At 41.4% G+C, this 15,580-nt stretch overlaps 1 protein-coding gene and 1 long non-coding RNA gene across 2 annotated transcripts in view; both read right to left on the bottom strand.

The window, feature by feature from the left end:
• Nucleotides 1-9,808: 9,808 nt before the first annotated feature.
• On the bottom strand, nt 9,809-11,498 carry LOC117951429. Its single transcript, XR_004658188.1, has 4 exons — nt 11,315-11,498; nt 10,525-10,828; nt 10,269-10,345; nt 9,809-9,903 (listed from the first exon to the last, which is right to left on the bottom strand). It is a non-coding gene; the product is annotated as an uncharacterized LOC117951429 (long non-coding RNA).
• Nucleotides 11,499-15,025: 3,527 nt separating this feature from the next.
• Nucleotides 15,026-15,580, bottom strand: part of irg1l (immunoresponsive gene 1, like) — a 3,162-nt gene continuing 2,607 nt past the window's right edge. The window contains exon 7 of the mRNA XM_034884436.1: nt 15,026-15,573. Within this exon, the coding sequence (XP_034740327.1) occupies nt 15,079-15,573 (495 nt within the window). The 3' untranslated portion in view covers nt 15,026-15,078. The remainder of the gene's footprint in view (nt 15,574-15,580) is intronic.

The raw sequence follows: 15,580 nt of genomic DNA, 5'->3' as shown, positions 1-15,580 counted from the left end.
CCCCGGCTTCACTAGGGTGGTCTGGACTGTGGTGCGCCCGGACCAGGGCCTGGTGCTGGGACAGGAAGTGCGCTCGCTGCTGGTGAAGGGGGCCGTGGAGCTCGTTCCCCCGCCGGCCAGCGGGTCCACTTTCTACAGCCGGTACTTCCTGGTTCCCAAGAAAGACAGAGGCCTGCGCCCTATTCTGGATCTGTGGGTTCAGAACCGGTCTCTGAGAAGATACAGGTTCAAGATGCTCACCATCACACCATGTGTGTCACATCCGGTCTGAGGGCTGGTTTGTCACCGTGGATCTGAGGGATGCATACTTCCACATCTCCATTCGTCCTTCCCACAGGAAGTTCCTGAGGTTTGCCTTTGGAGGCGTGGCGTAACAATATCAGTTTCTTCCCTTCGACCTGGCACTCTCCCCTTGCACTTTTACCAAGTGTATGGATGCGGCGCTGGCCCCTCTAAGGCTCCAGGGCATCCGGGTCCTAAATTACATCGACGACTGGCTCATCCTGGCTCAGTCTCGGGAGTTGGCGGTTCGGCATTGAGATGTCGTCCTCGCTCATCTTCTTTGTTTGAGGCAAAGGCTCAACGGTGGGAAAAGTGTGCTGGCCTGTTGCCGTGTGATCGTTTTGACAGCCGCTTACGTCAACGGGTGGGGCGCGTTCATGGATGACTGCTCTGCAAGGGGTGTTTGGCAGGAGCATCACTCGTCATGGCACGTCAATTGCCTCTAGATGCTGACCGTGTTCCGGGTTCTGAGGAGCTTCCTGTCTGCACTCCTGGGTCACCACGTGCTTGTCAGGTCCGACAATACGGCAGTGGTGGCCTATCTGAATCACCAGGGGGGTCTGCGCTCGCGCCCTCTCTGCAGACTGGCGCATCAGATCCTCCTGTGGTCCCAGCAGAGACTGCTCTCTCTCAGGGCGATGTTTATCCCTGGGCTTCAGAATCAGGGTGCGGACCTACTGTCGAGACAGGGGCTGAGGCCCGGGGAATGGCGGCTCCACCCCCCGGTGGTGGACTCCTTGTGCGGAACGTTCGGACCTATAGACGTGGACTTGTTTGCGTCTCGGGAGACTACGCACTGTCCTCTATGATTCTCCCTGACACTCCCGGCCCCGCTACTGCTGGACGCCATGGTGCGAAAGTGGCCCAGGGGGCGTCTGTACGCTTTTCCCCCAGTAACTCTGCTCCCGGGGATCCTGGAGAGGGTCCGTCAGGAGGGCATCCGCCTGCTTCTTGTAGCGGCGTTCTGGCCGACCCGGTGTGGTTCTCGGACCTGATGGCGCTCCAGGACAGCAGGAGCCCCATCAGGTCGCTCCTGGACAGCAGGTCCCTCTGAGGAGGGACCTGCTGTCCAGAGGGCCGGGTTATTCACCCTTTCCCCGCCCTGTTGCGGTTGTGGGTCTGGCCTTTGAGGGGTCCCAGTACCTAGAGTTGGGCTTGACGACAGGAGCGGTTGAGACTCTCCCTTTGGGGAGGCTTCCCCTGGTCGTGCGGTTCCTCCCTGGAACCCAGAAGATGAGACCTGCAACTCGCCCTAGGATTCCCACCTGTGATCTGGCGGTGGTTCGTGAAGCTTTGAGGCCCCCTTCGAACCCATGGAGTCGGCTGAGGCCAAGTACCTGACCCTGAAGATGGCCTTCCTCCTTACATCAGAAAATGTTGATGGAATTCTTTTTGAAAAAACCTCCTCAAATTCGCAAAAACTTTTTGTCTTATTGACTGATGGGAAAACAGTCTTTGACATTGGCCAGTATTAAGCGTAAAGAGTTTCAGAGAAAACAAAAGTAAAAGTAACATCCCATGAACCAGTAGGTTCAATGTTATTGTGCAACAGCATCACCTGATGTGTTCCTCATGTCAACCATATCAAGTTTAATTGTAAGAACCTTTACACCATGTTTCCTTGAGGACAACAATATGCATCATCGAAGGCTGCAATATTACAAGACACACGTTAACTATGTTCAGCATGTTGAAATCCAACTTTGGTAAATTGATGGAGGACAGAAGAGGCACTATCATTATATCCCAATACTGCAAAGCAATGCTAAAAGATGAAAGTGCAGCTCAGCAGAGTTTTAACCCACTGTGGAGATGACACACTGTGATTTTACTGACAAGCATTTCATACAATCTAATGATATGTTTTCTTCAGACCCAGATTCTTTAAACGTGCATTTTTCATTTGTTTTTATTTAAATTGACATACATCCATGCCCTGTCCCGGGGTTAGCTTCTGTTTTGGGGCAAAGGGGGCTTTGTTTTCTCTATTACCTTGTGCACGCTTCTGAAATGTACTTTTCAAATTTTTCCCTTTAATAAGTTGTCCACATATCTGACACAAGTCATGTTTCATCAATGTATTTTTATGCGCATTTTGAAGTATTTCATTAGCAATTGTTGATGGAATTCTTTTTGAAAAAACTTTTTGTGTCTTATTGACTGATGGGAACAACAGTTTTTGACATTGGTCCAGTAATAAGCGTAAATAGTTTCAGAGAAAAAAAATGTAAAAGTTACATCCCATGAACCAGTAGGTTCAATGTTATCGTGCAACAGCATCACCTAATGTGTTCCTCATGTCAACCATATCAAGTTTAATTGTGTTGAAACAAATTCCACAAATATTCCCCCACCTTTTCAGCCTACGGCTGCTGCCACTTAGCGGTTAGGTACGTTTTCTAAGCATTTGATCTCGGTCCAACGGGGCGAGAGAAGCTGCAAAGTCACATTCAGTTCTCTACCTGCTTTGTCTGACAGAAGGGTGTAACTTTGGGTTTGGCATTGAGATCTCCAACTATGTCGGGAGCTCCCGAAACATGTCTGCCCAAATAGACTGTTTCACATTCAAAAGTCAGCTAAATCCTGGAGAGACTGAGAATACTACATTGGCTATGTTTGGCTATTTCATAGTGGTTGGTGTAAACCAGGACATTTTAACTAGGGATGAGCAAGTACAGCATTATCTGTATCTGTTTACCACTTGAATTATCTGTATCCATATCTGTATCTCGGACTGGGCAGGGCCTAACCCGGAAGTGGAAATAATCTAACCAGGAAGTGGGTCGGGTTGTCTTGAAAGGGGCGGGGCTTTAGCCGGTATGCTATTTTAAGCATGCAATTGATATGCATTAATCAGAAAATTCTTACATTTATTGCTGAATAGAAAACTATGTACATGACAGCATCGAGCTTCAGATCAATGGTGTTGTCATGGTAACAAACAAACTATATACAGAACCCGTTTTGCAGCAATGAATACAACACATGCGGTTGCAATTATGAAGTAAAATGTAATGAACAAGAGTTTTCATACTAAATCTAACTTTCTTGTTTTAACTTTACATTTTTTTTATGATCAGTGTGATTTTTGTTTTTGGTTCTTTTTTATTTCCACACCAGGTATGTGTGAGTGTTTGTGTGTGTGTGAGTAAGAGAGAGACAGAGAGAGAGAGAGAAAAAGAGAGAGAGAGGGGGCGGGGGGCAGATGCTGTTTCTCAGATCTGTGTTGACTTTAATGAAGCCAGCTGACGGTTGAAAAAAAACAAAAACATTTAGATTTAGATTTAGATTTAACATTTAGATTTAGATTTAACATTTAGATTTAGATTTACCATTTAGATTTAACATTTAACATTTAGGTGTAACATTTAATATTTAAAATATTTCCAAGTTGACAAATATTGTTGTAAATGTGCAAGAAAGTGACCCTCAAAATTTCATATCAATTTTTAAACATTATTTAAAGCTAAATGTGACAAAATGTTCCTGTTATTTTCAGCGTGAGCCGCTTTACAAACAGCGCCCCATAACAGGGCAATTCAAAGTGCTTTACACAAAATCAGTTCAAAAAACAACAACAACAAAAAACAGATAAAACCACACGTATAAACAGTTAAAAATGTAAAAAAAATTAAGCAACAAAATACATTCTATAAGCTTGAGACCTTCACACTAATTAGTCAATGTTAGTGCTACCTTTCTTGATCCCCCTCAGTATCACTACCTTTCACGACTCTATTTTTAGAGACGATACCTTTCGTCTCCTTGGAGTCTTCTTCACGCTAATTAAGCCAATCTAGCGTTGCCTTCGCATCTACTTAACGACCTTCTTTGTGCAATTTTCGGATCTTTCGACACTACATATTCACACTTTTTCTTTAAAGTGTTACCGTTTGAGACTTTCTTTCTCTGTCTTTCTCTGTATTATACAGCCTTTATACGCATACATATTCCTTTCCTCAACAAAATTCATCATAAGAAATTAAACATTAAAGAAATAAAAGCCGATAAAACACATGTACCGTTTGAGTCTGTCTTTCTCTGTATATATATAACGATGATTGCCTAGCAACAGGAGCGCAGGCGAGATTGACGCCGCTCCGTCTGGCTTGTTTGCTTTCGGTAATTTTGCTTTTTTCTTGCTTTTTCCTCACGAAAACGTCGCTGGTTTTGGTTGATGTTCATCCTTAGTTGAAGTTACATGTGGCGACACATTTTTGTCTTCTCTCCACCGTATTTTGTTCTCATATGGGGCTGGAGTCTGACATGACAAGGACCGTTGAGTGAACGTTGGCACAACTTGCTGCCGCTGCTCGCTGGTACTTCTTATTCTCTTAAACTTACCAGACTCTTTATGAGAGCTTTATGACCTTATCGGACCGTGTAACTGCCTCCATTGGAATACTAACAATATTGTTTGTGTGAGTTTCACCATTAGCTCACCTGTTCTGTTCCGGGTCTGGGCCTCACCTGGCATTTTCACTGGCCGTTGACGCCGCCCAAAGTTTTGAACCCAAATGTGGGCCGGTAGGCAATACATTGTGTTTGTCTGTGCCTGGCTCTTTCTGCTGCCTGTTCACCTGCTAGTGATGGGTCTGCTCATCCAGGACTTCTTTTCCGATCGTAAGCTAGACTTTCTCTGTTTAACCGAGACATGGAAACAGCCCAACAACCTTTCTGAACTCAGCAAATCCACTCCTAGTGGATTTGTTTACATCTGTCAACCCCATGGCTTTGGCCTGTGAGGTCTCACAATAATCTACCGCGAGAAGTGGAAGGATTCGCCGGAGTCTGAGCCTGTCTCCAGCTCCGTTGAAACTGCTGTCTGCAAGTTGTCTGGTCCCAATCCAACCAACATTTCTACCGTCTACCGCCCCCCTAAACCAAATAGTGATTTTTGAAATGACTTTGCTGCTTTCCTCACCCACTTATCCTCTCTCTCCCCAAACATTATACTGCTGGGCAATTTCAATATCCACATGGACATTATCAACCGGCCTCTCACCAAAGACTTCACCTCATGCTTAGACTGTTTTGGATGTCAGCAACATACCACTTTTCCCAGACACTCCAAAGGACATATTCTGGACTTAATCTGCTGCTCTGGTGTCACTCCATCTGACCTTACAGCAGATGAACTCCCCATAACTGACTATTTTCTCCTATTATTTACTTTGAAACTCAGTCTCTCCATCTCAAAAATACCACGCCTTATTTCCTTTCGGAACATAAAGAATATCAACCCCGCCACACTCACTTCAACTATCCACTCCTCCTGCCTTCCTGACACTCAAAATCTCTCCACCCCCGATGATCTGGTCTCTCATTACAACACTGGACTCCATAATACTCTCAATTCTCTTGCACCGTTGAAAAACAGATGTGTTTCTTTCTCCGTCTCCGCCCCTTGGTTCCCCCCCGAACTGCGTCATACGAAAGTCAAAGGTCGGCAACTTGAACGTCTCCATAGAAAAACTGGTCTCACTATTCACAAAGAAATGTACAACAACCATATCCTACGTTACAAGGACTCCATTGCCAGCCCCAAATCCCACAACTACTCCAGAATAATCACTGCCAACAAAGGAAACTCCAAGTCACTGTTCTCCCTACTTAACAATGTCACCCAACCCCAGGACTTTCTCCCTCCCCATTTGTATACTACCTCCTTCTGCAACTTGGTAATGTAGTTTTCACAGAAAAAAATCAAGAACATCCACCAGCATCTTGGATCAATCCCTCACCCCAGCATCTCAGAGGACTTTCACTCATCCTCCTCCTTCCATCTCACCACTATTTCAGAAATCACAGAACTCACCCGGAAATCCAATCCATCTACTTGTCCACTTTATCCCCTCCCCACCCAACTTGTTAAAGCCTGCCTTCCCTCCCTGGTCCCCCCTCATCTCTGCTATCATCCACTCCTCCCTCACCACTGGAACTGTCCCTACATCCTTCAAAACTGCTGACATCGACCCTTTTTTCAAAAAACCTGGTGCCGACCCATCCAACTTCAACAACTTCCGTCCTATATCCAATCTACCCTTCCTCTCCAAAATTCTTGAAAAAACAGTTGCCTCTCAACTCCATTCTCACCTATCCCACAATAACCTGTATGAACAGTTCCAGTCCAGTTTCCACCCCCTCCATAGCACTGAAACTTGTTGATTGTTTTTGATTGCTAAAATTCAGATTGAAACAATTCAATATCAGTCAAATTCGACTGCTCAAATTCAGATCGAAAATTCAAGTTAAATATTCACACAGTAACATCCGGGCTACCCAGGCTAGGAGAAGCAATTGAGCCTGCATACAATCGAACCGACGTCTGGCCTATCAGAGGACGGCCTGTCTGTCATGTGACCCAAGATCTCGGTCGGCACGGATATTGAAGCTGTAAACCGCTGTTAACATGACAGCCAGGGGAAACGATGGTGCTCCGGTAAGTTTGCTGTTTATGTACAACTGAACTCAGGGCTCGACAGAAGTATGTTAGCTAACTTATGTTTGGAACACATAGGTATGGTTTGTGTGACTCGTGTCTCTGTGGAGGTAGCTAAATCTGCAGGACGACATATGATAGCTAGCTAGCTGACGTTAGCGCTCAACGGTGTTTGTAAAAACAAGTGTAAGCCTGCTCCGAGATGAATCGTGCCAATAAAACCGCTGTCCATGCAGACAACCTATACTGACCTTACCGTAAGCTGGTCAGTGATCCCACCTAAAACGCTGTTCAGAGTAGGATAAAGTTACATCTCGGAGTGAATAACTTTAGGGAATCGGTTAGATAAATCATAGTAATTAGTAAGTTCAAAGATGGGCATTTTCGTGTGAATTTTAAGTGATTTAGCCATTACTATTACTAAGTTACCACTACACTCTTATCATAGTTCTAAAATATAAGCCAATGCTTTAACATGTTGCTGAATATTGAGCCATGAAACGGCATTTAGATTATTAGGAGAATATTAGGGTTTGAAATGTGATTACTGTATGTTAATTAATGCAGCTGCTTTTTTCTCTCTTCCATTTTTTATTTCTCAGGAACTGCTGCTGCTTGACCACAATTTGGAACGACCCCGGCTCTTGTTTAGAGCATATTCTTGGGCAATTGCCTCTGGATTTGGACTATTTGGACATCATTTGCAGACAAGAATTTGTGTTTTTAAATGCCATATCCAGTAATGTAGCGGTTTTACAGCCTATTTTAGGTGCATTGACAAAAGTACATAACCTTGTAAATGCGGAAAAAGAAAAAAAGTAAACACATTAAAACTGTGCAATCTGGCATATCTTGTAATTTTATTGGAATGAAAGACACTTCTTATTGTTAAACCATACATCTTTCAGGAAGACTTGGTCTAAATGATATGAGAGGAGAAACCACCAAGCTACATGAGTTGGAACACCACTGACTAAGAACTTTTAGTGTACACAAACACGTCACTGAAAAGGACAAGTAGCTACATTACCATTGCTAGCAGTGCTACAGAGGTGGGTCATATTAGGTTGCATGCCAATTAATAGTATTGTTCAACCCCCTATACTATACTGTATGTCCATCTAAACGCATAACAATGAACTGCATATTAATTTGCTTAATTAGCAATACAATCTTTTGAATATTTGACCTAACATATATGACTTAACATATGGTGTTAGTGAGCACTGCTTTGTATCTACACGAGACCAAATCCTTTGTGGCAAGTGCCAATACAAGCCAGGCTATCATTTTTAAAGGATGCATAGTCCTTGTAATGTCCTGGGATTCGCAGGGTCTCAAAACAGGTGCAGGCTGTTGGGAAGCTGCCCTTCACCACCTTAATGGTTAGGCTATTCCTTGGCAGAATCTCCCACCCAGTCCAGAATTTTAACAGGTCAGTCCATTCATCAGGTGATGCTGTGGATTAAACATTATGGATCAAATGATAGGCTGCTACAAGTAAATGATTTAGAAAACTAAAATTTTGAGTATGCAATAAATGCATCATAGTAGTCTGTGATGTAACAAACACTTCAATGCTGTATGCCATGGTAAAATATCAAAAGTATGAAAAAATTACTCTTAATAAAGCTTTAAGTGAAGAGTGTGCGGTTATCTACTTCCCGTCCTACATACAGGTGTGCAAAGATAGTCGTAACTGTTTAAAAGTAACTTTCCACTTATAATTATAAACTTTGGATAACTAACTTATTTTAATAACATGATGGCAAGAGTTCTCCTTAACAGACCATTTTAAATAAATTGGCAAAGATAACCTGATATGGAGCATTTTGTGTCAAGTGAACAACCATCATCATCATCATCATCATCATCATCACGAGGCCAGGTGATGCGCTGCAGGATTATCTACATTGACAACAATAAAACATGACTTGAATAATTTTACTACTTTATTATGGCTTCTATCTATCTATCTATCCACACACAATGTTGAATTGTAAAACGTTAGCGTAGGGTTACAATCCCTTGCTCTCTCCTGTGGAAAGTGTCCAAGTCCTGGACATGAGACTCAAGATTCCTTTTCAAGCTTTAAGACAGAGAAGTGAAAGGCAAGGCAAGTTTATCTATATAGCACTATTTAAATTGCTTAACACAACATTTAACAACATTAAAAAGCAGTTTAAAATGCAAAACCCGTAAATAATTAAAGAGAATATTAAAAAAAAGCGACAATAGGACTGTCTCCACCCCCTCAGCTTTTTCGCCATAAAATATTAGAGCCCACTGTAAAGTAAAATTGGCTAAGGGGGTGGATACTGTCTTGCTTGATTGTACATAATGGGAAAGAAATAATGAGGTTAGATAAAAACATGCAAGCCTGATTGTTTCCCGGATGTCTAGATCTGGACAGTCCTCTAGTGTTACTGTTGCAGTCTCTGGGCTTCCTCCAAACAGGACATGCACACCCGCAGGACTAAGCCCTGATAGGCACAAAGGAGTGTCCCACCATTCTCCCTGCCATGACGAACATGTCACTTTCCGCGAGAAAGTGAGAGGCTGAGGCCACTAAATGGCCTGGCTGTCCATCAAAGAGACGTGTAACAGCAATGTTTGCTGTAACAGAAATAAAAAAATTAGACAAAAGAAAACTCCAAATATTACATACTTTGCCAGGGTCCACCAACCAAACATATATAAAAACTGAATTAGGGTATATGTAAAAGAAAAACTTTTTAATCTAAATACTTTAATAACATTTTGTTATTGCCAAGTTAGCTTACGCATAGCTCCAGTCAGTCATACCAAAGTTGATGCAAAACCCAGATTTAAGCTTGGCCATGCAAGTTGAGAGGAAAAAGCAACTCACACCCTCTCCAACGGCTGCATCACCTGTAACACAATGGAGACGTTGATATAGTAAAAGAGAAAAGCAATACTTTAAGTAGGCCTTGACTACTTTGACATGAAATCAAAGCTACCTTCAGGTTTGCAATTCAAGGGCCGTGCCCATTCCACATTTGGCTTCTTATAGAAGCAGATGAGCGCAGCGTCTTGTTCAGCAGGGTTCTTTCTAACATCCATGCTGAGAAGTTAGGGATTCTTACTTTCATGATGGCTAAGAATAGAATCCCGAAACAGAGACACGGCCTTGGAAGGGTCTTGTACTGTGAACCAGTCTAGTAAGAGATAAAATGAAAAGGTTACCAATAATCTGACTTGGGATATGGAATTTATGGAAAGAATATTTCAGCAATTACATATTCTAAAATCAGACAATACATTTTTTTTGTGCAATAAATGGAAACTGCCATTTACCAAAAGCAGTACAATACCATAATGTTTTAATATTATCAGATAGGGTGTAGGTTATGCCATGTGACATGCCACTTTTGACTGCATTACATCACCACAGTTTACCCCCCCTAACCTTCTTGTCCTGCTGCTAACCCTGAATAGGACCTTCCATCTGGAACTGTTTCACTACTGGACAGTCCAGGATATATATATATATATATATATAGAATTACAGTATATAATGTACCTAAATTGCAGCATGTACTTCAGTGAAGTCAACGGGAAACATTTTTGTGCAGATGGGATAGGGCTCCTGAACTTGGGCTGAGAAAGTTAGCAAAGATAATAAAAATCTAGATTTCAGCAAGGACCACTTAAATTTATGGCTTTGTATTTTTATAAGAAAAGCATTTAACCTTATTGAAAATTGTGATTTTCAGCCATCCATATTGAATGCCAAATCTATCGAAAATGCTTTATTTAGTTTTTACAGTGTCTCTCACCCTGCTCACTCTTATCCTTCCCATTAACCAGGTTGTCTTCATTATTGTCAACATCCATGATGTTGCAAGACTTCAACTGCTCCACCAGGAGCTGCAGTGGAATGGCTGCTCCACACCTTTGGCACTTTGCCTTAGGCATGCAACTGAATACTTCATTACTTAGTTGCAAAGGAGTTGTTTTGAGTTCGTCTTTGATAGGAGGTAGAGTGGAGATTTCCCCCCCGGCTTGCAGCCTTTATGATGTTGCCTGTGTAGCCAGTATGATCAGGTGCCACCATGGAAAGCTTTCAGGAACCCCCTCCTCCTAAAGAAAACATTAACATGAAAAAAATAATAATCAGAACATGCTTTACATATGATGTAAAATGTTTACACACACAAAATTGTGCATACCTCCTGCTTTGCAAAGCAGCCAGCCTCCAGTTACAGCCTCCAATTGAGGAAAGACAACGTTGAGTGTTTCACATAACTGTAAGCAGAGCAGATATATAAAACTTTATTAATAAGCATGTATCCTTACAAAGGATGCTGACCTGTTGAAATTAAAGATAATAGTAGAACATCAGACAGTAAAAAGCAGAATTAAAACCTGTGCCAAAGGATTATAATTTTCCAAAACATTAATGCAGACTATGTTTAAGGTATATAAGAAACTTTCTTCCAAACAATTTTAATAAATGGTTGTCCTGGTTGCAGAACTCAAAAAGTAATGGAGTAGGACTAATTTACAAAATTCTTCATAGTTATAGTACAACTATCATAAATATATACATCTAAGGAATGTGCTTACCTCATCATGTGTTGTACTCTCATCTAGATGAACAGACCTGTGGCCTAGTCCGGCCTGCAAGTGGAATATTTGGTCTTGTTCTTTTGGTGTTTTTTCATATTGTTTTGGCGAAAGGTGGAAAGCAACTTCCAGTGGTTTAGGCCTTTTAGCTGGAACAAGATTCACTGCAGGAAAACGCCTCTTCCCCTTTCCCTTAGTGAACATACCGGGAAAAGACCTGTAGGAAATTATAGCCTGTTAAAACTTGATTACTATCAAACTGAGTTTTTAATAAGATTCAATTGATCCACAGAATAAAATGTTGAACCTTGTCATTTCTATCTGAAGAGAAGGCCTTGGTCATCTCATTTTGGCCTATTTACCTCCGTTCCCTGCAGTATTGTAACCAAAGATAATCATTCATCAAAGGCTGTAATTGTCGGGTTTAAAAATATCCATGTGAACAGATTTAAAAATATATATATTTAAACACTTAACCTTATATCCTGACTGCTGCAAGGTACATCCCAACTGGCTGCACCTCCTCCCCATTTAGATTCGGCCAATAAGGACATTAGGTTCCTGGCTGATCGCAAAAGCTCAGCAGGGTGACCCTGTCGACAGAAATATACATACAATACAAACTAAAATCACAGAAAGAAAAAAAGGATTAAAAAAAAGAAACGCAATGGCCATACGTCTAATGTTTAAAGCTAATGTAATCTGTATAGACAGCTGTTGAAATCACACAAATATCCCGTTGAAACGTTACATTATACGTGTTGATCCTTCTAACCCTATGCATCTACATTGATGGCTCCCTGTCTGTCTGTGAGCTTCTACCATTGAAGTCTTTTTTTTGCAGTTTTCAAAATTTTATTTTGTTAAAAAGTGGGCAGCCACCGTTGAGCGCTCACGTCAGCTAGCTAGCTATAACGTGTTGTCCTGCAGACTTAGCTACCTCCACAGAGACACGAGTCACACAAACCGTAGGTATGTGTTCCAAACATATTTAGCTAACATACTTCTGTCGAGCCCTGAGTTCAGTTGTACATAAACAGCAAACTTACCGGAGCACCGTCGTTTCCGCTGGCTGTCATGTTAACAGCGGTTTACAGCTTCAATATCCGTGCCGACCGAGATCTTGGGTCACATGACAGACAGGCCGTCCTCTGATAGGCCAGACGTCGGTTCGATTGTATGCAGGCTCAATTGCTTCTCCTAGCCTTGGTAGCCCGGATGTTACTGTGTGAATATTTAACTTGAATTTTTCGATCTGAATTTGAGCAGTCGAATTTGACTGATATTGAATTTTTTCAGTCTGAATTTTAGCAATCAAATTTGATCAACTTGAATCTATTTTATCTGAAATTCTACAAGTTGTATTTTCTTATCTGAATTTGTGACCATTGAAAAATATGTATTGAAATTCAGGTTTTTAAAATACCAAAAAAGAATATATAATATATGTATAATATAAATATAATGTATAAAAAATATACCAAGAATATTCAAATTTAAATTTCAAAGAGGTAAATTCAGAACAAATAAATTCCGATACATCATTTTCAAAATAAAATAGTTCAACATTAAGTATTCAGTGGCTATTAAAATTCAAAGACTTATGTCTCTTGTTTGCTTACTAGAGGCTAACGTGCCAGCTAGCAAACAATGTAATGTTTTGTTAAGGAATAGCTACAGCAAGTTAATGAACTAGCTAGCAAACAATGTAATCTTAAATTAAGCATTGCTACAGGATAAGTAACTGAAACCTATGTGTGAGAAGCAGTTTAGATTGCCTAGCTATAACTGAGGAGAGAGAAAATACATACATGTTTTCCAAGCATAAACATACACTGGGGCTTACTGGCAGCTTAATTCCACAAACCAATCTGTCTGTGCAAGCTCATCCTGTACTGTTTGGTAATCAATACTAACGGTGGGTGAGTGCTATGTAGCATCCAAATGGCGGCATAGGAATTATTCGTTTTTTACCCTTTTGGTTACAGACAATGAGAAGAACAGTGGTCTGTGTCTAACGGTCCACTGACCCTCTGTCGCTAGGTCTAATTGTCACTCCTCCTTACTTCCCGCTGGTCTAGAGAAACCCCGGTCTCTGGTTGGCCCACGCTCCACCCAGTGAGCAACCATAGACTTTCTTACAGTCTATGTGAGCAACACATCTTTAGCGGTCTTTTTTTTGTAATTCAGGACACAGGGCATAGTAGTTGTAAATAACCTGTTGTCCCTGCTTAGAGGCCTATGTTCTATTCTCTCGCAAAGGCAGTAAAAGTTGACTGCTGTGGATGTTCACAACATTTTGTTGGCCATTTTGTTATCCAAAAGATACGGGTGATCATATCCTCCAAATTGCCCATTTTAAAACAAAGCTTAATAGTTTGTAATGGTAAGTTAAATAAATCTATAATCAAAACATGTCCCACAGTATTTACACTGTTTCACATAGTTAGTTGAATGTCATCTGCTCCTACAATGCTTAACCTCTTGGTTGAAATACAGAGAAAATATTGCAAAACACAAAATGTTAGGTGGCCCTCTCTCTGTAAAATGAGACCAAAGTTAAATTACAATGGAAAAATATTTTTATTTAGTCCTCAAGATTGTGGAGCAGTTCATGTTCTGTTGTATTGTGAACTCTGTGAGCTGCTTTTAGACTGTTTAGAACTCCCTTTAATAATAAACGCACAAACTTCTCTTCTTCAGTACTTTATACTTAATAAGACAGCCAGATTAAGCACACACAGCCCAGACAGGGCTAAGATCTGTTGAGTTCTCTGTGAGCCATGCTATGCATGAGTTAGGCAGGTGCTTAAAAGAAAACCCACTTGTCTCCAAGACCATTTCCTCCTTTGCATATTTATTGCTAAGTACCAACACAAATACCCCAGACTGGAATGAAGAAAACAGCTCTCTTTTCCCAGAACCATTCCTCATTTAAGAAAAATTTATGTGTTTTTGATTGCATTTCTAATGTTAACAATTACACAAGAAAAGCACATTTATTTCAAGACAATGTCACTTTTGTATGCTAAAGTTATAGGTGGACTTTTCTTACTATGCAAATGTCCTGCTTTTTTCCAGTTGAAATACACTAAAATGTTAAGCATGAAATTAAACTGCATGGTTATATATGAATTACTGGCAGTAATTAACTTATCCCGCCCCCCGGTATTTCAGAGTGACAGTGGATAGACATGAAAGGTGGGAGAGAAATGGGGGATGACACGCAGCAAAGGGTCGCAGGTCTGATTTGATCCCCGGGCTGCTATAAAGGTCCCCAGGTACTTTGTGACCTCATTAATCATTACTTTTCTCTGTTTAATATTTTTATTCTCTGGAAATGCAGTTTGTTGTACATTCTCTTACAACTTGCTTTTTTGCATTTTCAATGTGTGTTTAATGTACGTGTGGATAAATACTCACAGGAAGAGATTGGAGTATTTTTGTCAGCCAAAGAGAACATTCTAGGTTAATTCTAGTTTGCTCAGACCATTTTCTTACGTCATCAATTTCATTTCTCAGACACTGTTTTTTTTTAAGTATTTTTTTTTAATTAAAACACTTGACAAAATATCAAAGTGGAAATGGTGTTGTAGTGAATAAGCATCAAACATTTTTATTGTATAAATCAACATTTAAAAATACATTATATGGACATATTGGACAAATGTGATTTGAAATACATCTTACTGTCACTGTTTTGAGATATAATGTATTTATATGCAATGGTTTCTGTGCTGCTCTCATTGTGGATGTCTGAGTTCTCATTGCAGCAGTGCGAGAAGGGCCCTGCAGTCCCCAAGTCTGTCCAGCTCCTCCACCACGTCAATCAGCATCTCAACCTTCTCTGAGGGCAGGACGGCCCCTGCGTTGTTTCTGAACTTCTTCCTCAGGCTCTCATTGGTTAGCGGGTTGCGCCAGTGACCGTAGAAGGTGTCACAGTGTCCCTTCAGAATGTCTCCCCCAACCAGTGACACCTGGACTTCACCATACATACTGTTAAAATTAGCTGGGTTGTCTTGGGGATGCTCCATGCGAACACGGCTCAGCAGAGCGAGTAGGTCAGGGCGTCTTAAAGCAGCGGGTGTGAAAGACTGCACAGTCACCTCCCCATCCAGGAGAGCGCTACAAGCATTGAATTGGAAGGAGTGGCGTGCCTCATGCTCCGATTCAGGGAAAGGCCTATTGATGTACTTTGATTTGGGGACTCTGAGCAGGATGTCTTGGACTTGAGCTGGGGAGACAGTGCCAGGGCCAAATCCCACA

Source organism: Etheostoma cragini, chromosome 10 (assembly GCF_013103735.1).
Source record: "Etheostoma cragini isolate CJK2018 chromosome 10, CSU_Ecrag_1.0, whole genome shotgun sequence".
Taxonomy (NCBI): Eukaryota; Metazoa; Chordata; class Actinopteri; order Perciformes; family Percidae; genus Etheostoma; species Etheostoma cragini.
Note: the sequence above shows the minus strand (reverse complement) of the source record. Positions and strands in the feature narration are given on the sequence as shown.